The sequence below is a fragment of the Poecilia mexicana genome, unplaced genomic scaffold (genome assembly GCF_051168715.1).
Source record: "Poecilia mexicana isolate PSO_F unplaced genomic scaffold, ASM5116871v1 scaffold_2, whole genome shotgun sequence".
Lineage (NCBI taxonomy): Eukaryota > Metazoa > Chordata > Actinopteri > Cyprinodontiformes > Poeciliidae > Poecilia > Poecilia mexicana.
Genome location: NW_028263371.1, coordinates 9,336,230 through 9,350,808, shown reverse-complemented (window position 1 = coordinate 9,350,808; position 14,579 = coordinate 9,336,230). Strand labels below are relative to the sequence as shown.

Sequence of the window (14,579 nt, the reverse complement as noted above, 5' to 3'; positions counted from 1 at the left end):
GTTTTTTTTTTCCCTCTCCACTTCAGCCTCTCTCATCTTTTTTTTCCTCCCCTGTTTCAGTGCTCAGTCCCAAGCCTTTATTTGTGCTCTCTCACTCTGGTCTCTCCATTTCAACATCTGTGTATTTTCCTCCTGTTTAAAGTGCCAAACAGTCTGGGGAGAGAGTGCATTCATCTCCAGGAGCATGGTGTGGGTTTGGCTGAAAGACTCAGCCACCTGATGAAGAATAGATGATGTTGTTCTTTTGTCCCCGCAGCTCTCTAAAGCTCTATGGCACAGGGAAGTCAACGATACTGCGAAAGCCCTTCAGCTAATGCAAAAATCCTTTTAGTATGTGTTCCCTCTAGACCTTTGGGTACAGGACTGACCCGAACATACCGTAATAACTTTAATTTAAGCATATAGGTTCTCCTGAAGCCCATCCTTAATGTTATGTGGAACAGTTTTACCTAAGTGCTCATTGTGTGTGTTTACATAAGCAAGCACACCTGGTTGTTGCACAAAATGCCAAAAGGATCAGCACTGTACTGGAAAAAAAAAAAAAGATATCTAACAAGACTATAAGGATCAGTATCAGAATAACTCTTTTTTTGGCCAACGATGTGTACACATATGAGGAATCTGAGCTTGCAAGTGCTTACACTGTGCGGACGTTAAGTATGAATGCATTAACTGCATATATTTACAGCCATATTTCTTTACAGATAAAGAAAACAAAAGAAAAATGCTTTACTAAAACTGTTTTTTATTCTGTCTCTATACTCATCATCACCCAGGGCATGATTGTCATATTTATAAGGATGCGTGTGTGTCTGTGTGTGTGTATCCTGATCCTCTGATTGCAGGGTTTGACCGGCAGGCGTGTCCTCACAGCTGGAGCTCGTCAAGCCCAATCAGGAGGAGCTTAAAGAGGAGGGCATTACCTGAGGCAGATGCCAGATTGTTTTGCTCCATGAGTGGTAATCAGACCTACAACTTCTCAGCTCCTATACACTCTTTGATGTCCCATGCTCATCTCTTGTTGTCTCCGCCCCGGAAAGCCAGGTTCCCAGCTCGTGCTGTGTTCCTGGATGGCGGCGTTCTGCCTCTCTGCTGTCAGAGTTTGTTAAAGAGCCCAACTTGAGGCTTCCTCTGTGAATCTGTGAATCTGCACACCGCTGCTCCTGGTTCATGCTGTCAGACCCCCATACAACCCATCCAATGTTACTCGCCTCCTTGTCCACCCTCTGACACTCCACCGCCTCTCACCTCTCCACCTGGAAGAAAGGGCAAGGAAATCATTACCAACAAGCACCACTCACCACCCCCTGCTGAACTCAGTCTCTGGGGGTATACTCACCTTCCTTCCTTGGAACTCCATCTCTCCAGCAGTAAGCTAACTGCTGGAGAGATGGAGATATCATTTCCATCATATCTGAACCACGTTTTATGTTAACTTGCCTCTCTTCGTCAGTGCCACCTTGGATTCACCTCATGTGAATCTGGAAGAACCAGGAATTCATTCATTTGTATAAAACTGTTCAAACTTCTCTTTGATGTTCATAATTGTTGACTACAAGAAGGTCTCAAACAAAGAATTTGGCCCATATTGACATACAGTTATGCATATTTGTCACAAACATGCACAATTTGGACACCTGCTGTGCACACCCTACCTGGGGATTAGATGGCAGCAGGATGCGGTGTGAGAGGATGACAGGTCTAGGGGAGTATGTGTGAGTCTGCGATTCAAAAATGTTCTGGAAAACCTTGTGATGTATGAAATGGAAGGCTGTGAGACAGTTTAGGTGGTCAACTCGAGCTGCACATCAGCTCCACAAATAGTCTTCCTCACCCACATCAGACATTACCTTCTAATACGTGTGGTCTATTTAACTTGAACATTTCCTCCCCCACAACCTGCATGCTTTCAACCTAGATACCTGGGACTGAAATGGTCTCATTACTATATAGCATGTAGAGAAACATGCTGGAAGAGCGCTGGCATCAAAGCCAATCAAAAGACGTACAAAAGCCTCGTATTAACGAGTTGTCTGACTGAACTAATGTGCACATCTCATGCATGCAGAGAAATATTCCAGAATGGTTTACGGTTATTAAAAAAGTACTTAGATATTTAACTAATTTAAATGAAATGCGAGATGTGAAGGTGCTCTCTGGTTACTCCGTCTTCCTCTCACAACCAGATATACACTCTGAATATTAGTGTGTTATCACAGCAAATAACTGCAGAAAGTACGAACACTGACCGCATGTGTGTAAACTGATGAAATATGCAGCAGATCTCTACTCCTGTCCATCTCCATTAATGTTGGACTCCTGTCTAAAAACCCGTGGCAGAGATGTCAACAAACTCTTATGAGGAAAATGGTCAGTCAAAATATTTAGTATTTTCGCTTTAAGATTCTAAGTGGGCATTTAAGTACCACAATTAAAAATGTGCTCTAGATTTTTCCCTTTAAATGCAGTTTGATATTTTAAGCTACAGCTTCTTTTCCCAATACTGGCAAACAGAAATGCTACACGAAAATAAAGAAGACGTCTCCGTTTAAAATAGACGGAGCGCTCACAGTAACACAACCTTGGCCACAGAACAGAGAAATTTTGCCTACAGGAAAGCAAACACCTTTTCCTCTCAGATCACACCTCCAGCAGTTTCTTCCCTGTTCCCTCCCCTTTCGCCACCCTTCCTCTTGCACGGTGACCCTGAGAGAATCTAGGTGAGGTGTCAGCCCGATGAGCCGCCTGCAAACAAAAGCCACGCTGTCCACCCCAGACCCAGATGTTCCTTACTGATTCCCCACCCCCACCCCACCCCACACACACACACACACACACACACACACACACACACCTCCTGTGGATTTGGTATAATGTAACCTCTCCACAAACTCCCCTCACACTCCCCGAACATGCTGTTTGCGTTGTTCTCTGCTAATCTGTACAGTTCTGCATGACTGTCCAAATCAAAGCCTGGTGCACAGCAACAATCAACAGTTTAGTGCTTGCAGCACATACTCTTGCATTCATCCCCTTCCGTCTGCTATCACTTCCTCTCCAGACCCCCGGTTGGTTGTTTCTGGTTAATAATGTAGCGCGTCTCGGTGTCTGATGTTGCAACGGGTTGCCGTGGCACCACAAAGAGGCTGTCTACCTTTCCGGTAGAGACGCGGTGACCGGTTGCCAAGGAGTTGATTTCAGGAAGGAGGCGTGGAAGAGGGAGGGAGGGTAATTTAAAGGTCTGGCAGAGATAAAGTAAAGGGACAAAGACACAGAGAGAGAGAGAGACTGGAAAATAAAATGTAACTCAGCAAAGGAAGCAGGTCTACCTTTCATGCCTTTGCCATAATGTTCATACTTCACTCATGATGGTAAAATTAAGGTGGCGATGACCTAAATAAATACAAAAAGCAGTTTTCAAAAGGTGGTTCCTTTTGTGTGTGTGTGTGTGTGTGTGCGTATGCGTGTGTGTGTGTGTGTTTATATATATATATATATATATATGTATATATATATATATATATATATATATATATATATATATATATATATATATATATATAGTAGTAGAATAAATAAATAACCTAAATTGAACCTGTGTGACAATATGAAGTTGACTAAAAGCAACGCAAGATGCAAAGGAAATTATGACCAGATGAAAAACAGTCACTTATGTCTATCTGTGGGGAAAAAAAAAAAAAAAGATTACACATGCTCTGGGACTCGGACCACAGAGAGAGCCATTCTCCACAAATGAAGAAAATGAAGCAAAAAAAATAAACATGGTGAACATGGTGAGCATAAATTACTACATGAATTACTCCAAGAACATCTAAAGCCGTCACTGGGCTCAGATGATTAAACAATATGAAATAGACCGAGCAAAAACTCCATGCACGGCAGAGTGCCGCAGTAATAAGCCCTGGGGATGAGATAAAACACAAAGGTCCATCTCGCATTTAGAAAGAAAAAAGAAAAAAGAAACAACATGAAGACCAGAAGACCTTTGGGAAAATCTTCTGAGGTTTAAAGAGACAAGAGGAACGTTTTAAGTACATACAGTGTTATATCTGGCATTAATAAAACCACAGCATTTCAGAAAAAGGGGATCATGCTGACAGTCAAACATGGTAGTGGTAGTGTCATGCTCTGGGCCTGTGCTACTTCTTCAGAACCTAGACAGCTTGCCATATTTGGTGGAAACATAAAGAGTTTCAATGGTCTTTATTGCAAACTCCCTTATGTTTTTCACACCAGGCCATATTAGCTTGAATAGCTTTTTTTTGTGTCCTAAATTAAAATCATATTTTAAAACTGCATTTTTGGTCTGGCTGTCTTTGCCTTATGCTAAAATATGTTTCACAATCTTAAGTATTTTGGTTTGACAACAAAAAATAAAAGCAAAAATAGGAACTCTTTTTCACAACACTGCATGGTGTAAAATTGAATTGAGCTGAATACATAGGACGAGATATGAGATATCTAACTTTTGTGTGCATATTTGTTTTCTTATAAGAAGCGAAAGCCATTAAATCGTTGAGGTGTAACTCGCAGATTGTGTTGTGGGTGGAAAATGCCATTCACAGGCTCCACGGCGCATATTTATGTCATTAGAAGAGCAGGCAAGGACTCTGAGGGAATTGATGGGTTTTCGCTGTTCGTCAGTGTTTCAGTTAAAGGTATTTCCCTGCGAACCAAAAGGTTTATGGTGATGCAAACACATAAATTCCCATATAGAGAATATCACAAGCGCTTAAAAAAAAAAAACATATAAAAAAGCTGACTCTCTGCCTTCAAGCCTTTGCACAATGTTTTTTTTTTTTTTTTTTTTTTTTGCGGTAGTTAATCTGATTCCATTGCAGGCAGGGTTGTGTCAGAGATGTCTCTTTTTTACCAGAGAGCTGCTCCTACATCAATGAGATTGTCTTTATCTGCCTGCTTGCAGCTTGGGCTCAGATTCTGCCCTCTATATACGGGTTGCCGGGTTTGTGGGAGGCATGTGGGCGAAGGTGCGTGGCATCCGGCCTAATGCACAGCCTGGAGAGAAATACTAACACTTCATATTCACTGTGACTTCAACACCGCCACAGTTGAGGCTCTCACATTTGGATGGAGATTTTCACTGAATGAGTCACAGGTTTGAAAGATATTCCACGGGACATGGTCTGCTAATTTTGTTGCCGCGTGAAATGAAAAGAGTCGACTGAATGCCGGTAGCAGGGCGTCCGTGTAAGCACCGTCGGCTCCACGGCTGCGGGACGCGCTCCGTGTCGCCTTGCTCGGTGACACAAAGAGCGGGGTTTTTTTTTTTTTTTTTTTTTTTTTGCAGAGAGCCCCCTCGCCTAGCAGAAGCGCGCTCCTTCCTCGGAACCCAGGAACGCCTTTTGTGTTTGACTCAGGATATTCCCCGCTGCACCGCATTCCACTGTTGCTCCGTTATGCTGGACAGGGTGCCTGGGTCTTCCTGCCAAAGCCCTCCCATAAACACACGTCCAACCCAGGGGTCCTCGCTCTGCAGGGGGCATTCCAGAGGTGTTCATTTTTCCGAGCTTTTCCCTCCATATTCAAAACACGTCCAGGCACAAAAACCGGTGGCCAAGCAGTCGGGATTTGAATCCTTCGCCTAAGGATAGAAAAGAGGAAAACTTAGCTCTCCCTCAAAAAGCTCAACAGGTCTTCATTCTCCTCTGTTGCAGACTCAGTTTTGAGACAGAGGTGAAATGTTGTAAAACTGGCAACATTTTGCTTACAAAAAAGTGTAGATATAAGCCCTTCTTGTTGTTTACAGGACAGGCCAAACATTCCAAAGACGTATTTGTCTCTTTATGGGAACTCTCCCTGTTTTTCATGCTCTCGTTGCAATTACCTCACTGAAGAATGCAGGCATCCCCATCCTGGAAAGAAGCTATAATTTTTCTTTTGTCCCTTGCGGGGTTGTTTACATGTTCCAGTGCAATTATGGGAACTAACAAAGAACATTTGCTGAAGTGCTTCAGTTTAAGAGTTTATGTTAAAAAAAAAGTCCAAAAATGTTACCATATCTTACTTTGTCGAAGCATCTTTATATTCAGTGTCAGACTTCTGTATTTGTTTATTCACATCTGCCATCAGTTGTTTTGAATCTGATGAAGCTGAAATAAAAGGCATATTTACTTGGTGGATTTTGCTGATCATTCTCATCCCTTCATCTGAAGCCACAGTTTGTGGAGAGGCTACAGACGATTAAAAAGGACTAATTGGACTAAGAGCAGGGCGCAAAACAGTTCCACAGCAATGTCCGCGTACCGTGGTACAATAAATATAGTCATGCAAAACTGAATAAAGTGACATTACTACAACGCGACGACAGCCAGAAAATTTGAAAAGCTTTTACGAGGCTAAAGGGAATTTATGTTTTCTATGTGACGACAACAGTCTTCTGTATTCTCCATCTGTCTGGCTACGTTGTACGGACAGATGACTGAAGGCTTTTCCGCCGGAGGAAACGTTCAGGCCTGGCCTGAAACTTTATGGGACAATAAGTTATGATTATGATTTCGTAGACGAAAAACAACTTTGCGCATCACTGAAAGAACACAGCGTCCACGGTGAAACATGGTGGTGGACCATGTTTCGTTGATTTGTTTGTTTTTCAGTTGTCAGTAAAAAAAAAAAAAAAAAAAAATCTTGAAATTATTTATTATGGTCAAACTGTTTTGCATCCCAAAATAAACCCTGGAATTTAAACAGCTGTGTTTATGGTTTTGAGAGCCACTGGATCTAAAGTAAAATAACATGCCGTTATTGCTAAGCATTCAATTTTTTGTAAAAATTCACCAATTTATATCTGACTAAATTCAAGCCTTTGCATTTTCTTTGTCTCCCTCAAGTTGTTGCATTTTGTTTCATGATGCAGATCATGATCTGGACGATGGTGATGCAATCACGATATTTCAATCGACAGTATCTTGTTAATTGAAGTAAAACAGCTATTTCTTTTTTTTTTTTCATTATTATTTCAATAAAATACTGTTCATAGATGGAAAAGATGGGTCTGTGCAGAAAACTGCAGCTCTCACAGAAACTCAGGGACGTCAATTCTGATTATTTAAAAATAATAATAATAATAAATAAGTCCCTTTCTCAATTATCACCCTGAAATAAATAACTTTTGGGGCTGGATTTGCTGACAGTTGGAAGAACCACTATATGGGGATTTTAAAAAACTTAATTTAAAATGTAATACTTTTCAGGACTTAAAAATTGCACCAACTAAGAGCCCGTGTGAGACTGATGATTTGATCAAAAGTCAGGTTTGCTAAATTTGTTGTTGCAGAAATGAAGCCAAGCTGACACATTCAATTATTCATAATATTTCCTGGGCATTTTTCTGGTCTGAAGGTGGTATGCCTGAAAATCTGAAAAATCATGCTGACTTTTCTTTCATTTTTTTATTTTTTTTTACAGCGAAAACTAAAATAGATTACAGATAAATTGAGCGCTTACCACCTCTCTGACTTTTTAGAGCTTCTTAAAAACAGAGTGCTGTAGATGCTTCTATATGCAGGAAACTATTATCTTTCAGCATCTCATATGGTTTCATTTTATTAAACTGTCTGAAAACTTCACAGATTGCTGGAAAGGAGACGACCAAAAGATCAAATAAATATGCTCTCTTTTTCTTGAATATCGTGAACTTCTGACTCCGGCTTCAGAGTTAGTGGCAGGATGAGGGCAAAATTCAGAGGCCCTGCACTATACCTCAGGACCTAAACAATCTGAACTACTTGGACAAAGAAAATGATTTTTCATGGAAGCCTTACGGCCTTGGAACAAAGAAACGGCTAAGTGTTTAGATTTAACTTGATTCACTGCAAACTTCTTGAAACGTGGCTGAGCATGATAGAAATGTTTTGACAGAGGAGACAGTCTGAATCCATAAACTAAAACTCCTGACAATTTTAACTCCATATATGGCCCCGTGATGGATTAAAAACATTTCTCAGACTGTACCCCTCCTGTAACCCACTGACTGCTGGGATAAAAGCTCCATTTCTCCTCCAACATCGACAGCTACAAAGTGAACAGGTGAGACCTCATTGTAGAGACTGTAACATCATTTAATTTTGGGGCTTTTAATTGTTTGAGATGAACGGTTCTGCTTCCAGAGCAGAATACTCGCACAACACGAAACCGCGTTGAATTTAAATTTGAAACGCAATTGGACGCAGACTTGGAATTTATAGTGGATTTTCTCCAGTCCATGCGCAGGATTTGTTTGACAGTACTCACTGGGCTGATCAAAGCCCAGAACAATGGGAAAGTCTCAGTGATGAGCTAAGAAGGAAAATTTTGGGATTACACAAGTTTGGGAAGCCTCGGAGTCATTTGTAAATAATCGCAGACTCCAGAATAATCAGTTTAAACAACGGGTACATTCGGCTGAAACCAGATTTTCACATAAATTGCCTTTTTATTTGTTAAATGGCAGAATAACAAGGGATTTGTTTTTATCACTGCCTTCCTATTCAGAAGTTCACATCAATACGATTACTTGGATTTCAAAGCATTAACAGATTCTGACAGGTTATTTCCTAACATTTGAGTGGAATCAAAACCCACCTATTTATGCGTTTCGAGACAACACCTCAGTCACACTGCTTTTTTTTTTTTTTTTATGCGATGTGATGAGAAAGTCAAATCAAATCTGGCAAGATCTGGTTCATCACTGGGCACAATTTCAAGATGCCTGAAGATTCGACGTTCATTCAAACAAATATGCAAGCACAAACAAGCTGGGAATGTCCCAGAGATGGAGGCATTTTGATGCAAAATGTGCAAATGAACCCCAGAACAAAAGCAAAAAGACTTTAGGGATATGCTGTTTGAAGATGGTAAGAGACTGAGTAAAATTAGTCATCTACCAACATGGGGTGAAAGGTCACTCGCGGAGGAAGAAGCCTTGGAAGAATTGGAGACTTTCAAAGTTAAGAACTCCATAGGATCTGTATAAATGGAGGTGATGGCATCGTGCATTTACCGCCAGTAAAGCTACTATGTTGCAAAAGAAAAAAGGTGAAACAGTAGAGAATCAGGGCTCCCTTCTAATTCTACATCTTCACCTCAATTTAACTGAAACTTGAGTACAGCAGGGGGGATTTTATGTCAGTGGAATAATCTCAAACACATATCAAATCTGGTTTTGGACAAAAAGGAGAGAGAAGTTAACATTAGGCTGCTAAAAAGGCCTCACCCTCAAAAATGTATAAAAACTTGCAAGGTTGTTGCCAACAAGCCAAAAAGTTTAATAGAGATCTGCAAAAAATAGCAGACAAGTAGTCAGATTTTAAGCCAGTTATTGTCAGAAATTAGGCACTTTTTTTTTATTTTATTTTTTTACCAAATATCTATACATTTATTTGAGCCTATATATAACATTTGAACTTTGTGTGAATTAAAAACAAACCCTGCAATATTCCAAACTTGTAAAATTGTGAGAATTTTAAAAATGCGTCTTCTAAGCCCCAAGTTGTCGTGACATTGACACCCTATTGTGAGGACAATTCTTACTAGAAATGTATTTGCTGCATTCCCTGAAGCTGTACTTTGGGGAGTGAAACTAGCTGAGCAGGTTTTTTACAAAATTAACATTCTTTTAACTCCCAGATCTAAGAGGCAGAGACAGAAAATGCCCTGTAACATCGTCTCACTGCAAGCTCTCGGCTAAATTTACAAGCTGTGTTCCTTTCCTTGATAGAGTTCAGCCACACATCATGTGACTTTGATTGAGAACATTTGTGGAAGCAGTTTTTTTTTTTTTTATTGTTTTGTTTTTTTTTCCCCCACCAACTTGTGAGATGTTGTGCTGTAGCAGTTCTTTGTGCTGTTGCCTCCTGCTTCGTGTTAGTTTTACACTGTCATCTCCCATTACTCATGAGGTCTGCCAGCACTTGTTGCGTCTCCCCGTCACTTATACACATTTGAGATATCTGGTCTCCGCTAGCAGTCCAGACAGTGAGAACTACTAAAATCCTCCTCATTATGATTCATTTACTAGCCCTCACCCGACTGGTTCTGTGTGCAACAGTCGGCGACAAAAATGTCATCATAGTTTTCAAAATGTAATTTCAATTCTATTTTTTTTTTCTTTTTAATAAGCAAAGTTCATTCTTTACGCTGTGTTTGCACTTTCTGCTCCACGTCTGTGCGCACGTGTGATGACTGCCTGTATCTTCTGACAAACTCTTCAGGTTTTCCCACGTGAACCCTGGATGTGAATTATTCATCGCGATCACCTGGGCCTCCTCACAGTCTCCATCTCGGCGTTTCTTGTTGCTGCAAGACACAGGGACGCACTCGGTCACAGAGGCAGCCGGGGAGGTACGGGCGGGGAGGAGGAGCCCCTGTGTACAGCCTGGCTGGAGCCAGAGGAGGCCGAGGAACAGCAGTGTTCATTAAAGTTGCCCCAAACGCGCAGGCAGAGGATAACAAGACCCTGGGGTGGCTGGTTTGGGCCCTCCGCCCTCAAAGGGCATAAATGTATTCCAATTCATCCAGACAAATCAAAAAGTCCACTGTGTCAGCAGAAAGACACACACACATGCACCCTTTCCAGGTACAATCCTTTCTTTCAGTTATAGTTCTGCAATCATAAATATAAAACAATTAAAGAGAAACTCCAACTTCTTTGGATTTTTTTTTTTAGATTTTTAACTTTCAGGTTGATATAATAATAAGCATACACAATTAATTATAGTGTACACACACAAAAAAGAGTCATGTAACACCATCTTAATGTTTTTCCCCCTCTACATTCGTTTTTGAAATAAAGATACTACACAGGCCTATTAATGCACGAGAAGCAGTCAGTCTCTACAAAGGCAGCAACAGATCTGCCATGTAAAGCACCCCGAGTTCATCTGCATGCTATATATCTTTTAATATTCAGAAAAACAGAAAGAAGAAGAAGAAGAAACCCCAACAACTCAATATTTGACATGTTGGAAGTTCCAGGCAAAGAAATCCAAACTTTTCTTTGCACAAAACTAGTTTCTAAGCAACCAGCAGAGAGTGCAGAAACTCACCGGACCTGTGAAAGAAAGAAAGATGCTGATAGGCAAATTTGCCACTTTTTGAGAGAGCAATTGCTTTCTTTTCCCCCCTCCACACACTTATAGTGCAAGGCCGGGAGAAAAGACTGCTGGTTTTAGTCGCTTACTCAGAAACAAGGAAATTTTTTTATTTTTTTTTTATGTTTTGTTTGTTTTAGTCTCTTCTGAAAATATCTAGTTGAAACACCTCCACTGCGGTTTAGACTCTTCTTAAACGCTCCTGCTTTGTGCTCATGTACCCATTCTCCACACCTTCACTGAAGCTACCTGAGACGTGCTGAAAACAGCTCTGCATCGAGTTGAAGGTGTCTGCAACCGAAAAGACAAGAGTGAACGTGGGATTAATCTGTGGTGGGGTGGAAGCGATCAACGACTTCTCGTTGCTGTCCCTTCATTCTTCGTTGGTTTTCATGCTCCTTCCTCTTTGTGGTGAGCTCTGCTGTGGTTGTGTGATCTCTGTTTCTGTGGAACTTTTGCAACAGCTCAGCTTTTCATTTAAACATAAATCGGCGTTGTTAAAAGCTGATGTACTTTTGTGTTTTTTGAGGAATAACCACCTGTTGCTCTACAGTAATAACTCTTATTTTTTACAGACTTTCCCAGACACCATGGTTTATTCCAGGTGAATTGGTTAAATTCACATAATATCCTACTGGTAAAAATGTATTTGATCAATAAGTTATTTTCTATACGTCATAAATATATGGGGAAACAGAAAATATGTCTGTTTTTTGCCAAAAAGCTATCGATGAAGGGAGTAGCATCGCTTGACGACAAAGCTGCAGGGGGACTTGCCTAGGACTTGGTTTTGATTCCTTGGTCAGCAATGTCTGTCCAGTATCCATGGTAACCAACTGTCCCCATCACACTTATTACATGTTCAGGAAGAATAGATAGCTTAAATATTCACCAGCTTTTAACTGGTGACGACGACGACGTCAATGATCGTTTTACGTCCCTGTGAAGGAAATTTAACTCACTCTTTTATGCAACTTTGAATTGCTTTAGTTCAAGCCCAATGTGTGGCTGTATACCCGAGGTTTGTTTTTCTGTAAAAACAGAAAAAGATGTACACCTTATAAAAAGAACAACTTTTATCTTGTCAGTTCACAGAATGTTTTCTTGTGGAATCACAGACATCAGCAACTCGGACCACCTGACTGAGTTGCTGGGTTACTCGTTGATGCACTCAGAGTAATTGTAGCAGGCCGTCCACTCCCAAAAAATGCTTACACAATTTGTTGACAAAGATTCAGTTGAGTCCCAAAGCCTGATAAATGGCTTTTTTAAACCTTCCCTGGCAGATTAATACTAATAACTGTTTTTCATGTTGAATCTCTTAAGGTCACGACATGATTTATGTCTTTAAAGAAACGTCTGACAGGAAATTTACATTTTATAGCACTGTGTTTGTATTGCAATATGGTAACCATAATACTTTTTTTTTTGAAGTCAAATAAAGAACAGCATATTCTATGAATACACCCTCACTGGTTCTTCATATCATTTTAGGTTAGTGACCTACAAATCTCTCTGCAATTTCATTGCAAATGCTAAAACGCATCAAAAAGACGTTTATTTTCCTCACAACAGTTCATTTAAAGAGATTTAAATCCAGCGTATGGACATTGGCTGTCGAGTAACTCTAACTTCTGCGAGACAGAGTCAGGGACAGGCATTTAAAAGGAGCACAACTAACTGAACGACTCCCAGAGGAGGCTCCCCTGACTGAGTTTATGGATCTCCGAGTTGTCTCTGCTCAAACTGCAAAGAGCTGCTGTTCTCCCTTGTTTGCCTGCCTGGCCTGTTGGACCCCCATACCACAGCTTTCCAGAAAGACCCCCAAGCGATCTTGCATTCAGCCAGGCTGAGCAGCAAGCTGAAATTAAAGCTGTTTCCCTGTGGTTAGTTAAATAGTTGGACAGTGAGAGCATGGGGTGGCCCTGAGTCAAGGCTGAGGCTGTCTGGGCTTGGGAGTGGAAATATCAAAAAAGGCAATGAATCGGGCAGGGGGTGGGGGGAGATGGGAAACATGCAAAGTGAGGTAGACGAAGAAGCTAATATAGCTGCCTGGTCAAAGGTTTTTGTTTTGAGAAATGGCATAAAGTCTCTGGGTGGGTGTAATATTTGCTTCATTTCTTCGGCGCATGCTTGAAAACGCAGCACGACGGGAAGGAGTGCATAACATGAGATGACAATGCATCCACTCAGCAACGCAGTCAAATACTACAAGCAGTTTTGCAAACGTATTTTATGCTCCTTGTAAATAAAATCCACGAGCCAAAATGTGTGATAGGTTGGTTATCTTTTTCACAAGACTCTTAATTTAGCCGGTAGTAACAGAAGTGAAACTGCTGATAACTCTGTTGTTTCTCCGTAAGGTGGCCTGAGGCTGGGACTCAACAGAGTTTAAAGTGTTTATTGTATTATGTAACCGTTCAGCAAAAATCTGGGCTAAGGAGCAAGAGGTGGGTCTACAACGTCCCTCTGCCCCCCCGTCTTCCCCACCTCATCCCTTCCCCGACTTTCTGGATTTGACCACAAGTCCAGCCAACATTCTTCATGCTTCTGCTCGGTTTGTTTTGAGGAGATCTGTGTACCTTTTCACGAAACATTAAGATACGAATCAAACCATGTGGACCTTGTCAGCGGCAGCTTTCCTGACATACGATCCTGCCCTCCAGGAAACACGCTGAGACCATCATGCCTGATTGTTATCACAATATTCCTCGTGCTTTTATTCTCTATTTTTATGCTTTCTGGACGACATACAAAAGACACTTTTTTCTCTCTTTTTTTTCCTCCTGATGTTTCCAGGCTGAAGCAAACTGGCTGTATATAATGACTGGAATAGAGAGGAGAAAAATGCCAAGTTTAAATCCGTGGGGGTTCAAGCAGCAAACGGATCGCTCCTGCAGCAACAGTAGCCAAGACATCTGTGTGACGAGAAGGGATTGATGCCTGCAACCAGAGCACCGGGATCAAGGGAAACCAGGATTAACTGGCCACATCGCATACTGCAGACCATGTCTCCCTCCTGTTATCCCAACAGTCAGATTTGAAATGCACATGTACAATTAAACAACCACGCACATACAAACGTAGAGGTGGACAGGAGTGTACAAGTATAATCTAGAGCAGTGCAGTAAGGGGTGCACTCAGTGGTAGAATATCCTCCCCAGTACTGAACTAATGTACTCAGTGTGGAGGCTCTCATTATCCACTATCCACTGGTTTTCCAGTCATTGGGGTCTTTGTGCTAACTCGAGAGTCCTTCCTGCCTGAGGGCAAAAGGATGGTGATGGGGATGACATGAGCACAGGGCTATAAGTGTTTCTCTGTATTATAGTTTACACCTCTGCAATACTGCTGCAAAACAGAAAGATAATTTCATCACTGCAACATTACGATGTCCATCAGGAAGCTGCTTTCTGGAGTAAGTAAACAGTGACTCGAGACGGAGCGTGTACGGCTACTAAAATATTAACT

General features: G+C 41.2%; 1 protein-coding gene across 1 annotated transcript in view; it reads right to left on the bottom strand.

Moving 5' to 3' along the window:
• Positions 1-728: 728 nt before the first annotated feature.
• tbc1d4 (TBC1 domain family, member 4) overlaps positions 729-14,579 on the bottom strand; it is a 67,035-nt gene continuing 53,184 nt past the window's right edge. Inside the window, exon 23 of the mRNA XM_088010384.1 lies at positions 729-1,256. Coding sequence (XP_087866510.1) covers positions 1,245-1,256 — 12 coding nt within the window. The 3' untranslated portion in view covers positions 729-1,244. The remainder of the gene's footprint in view (positions 1,257-14,579) is intronic.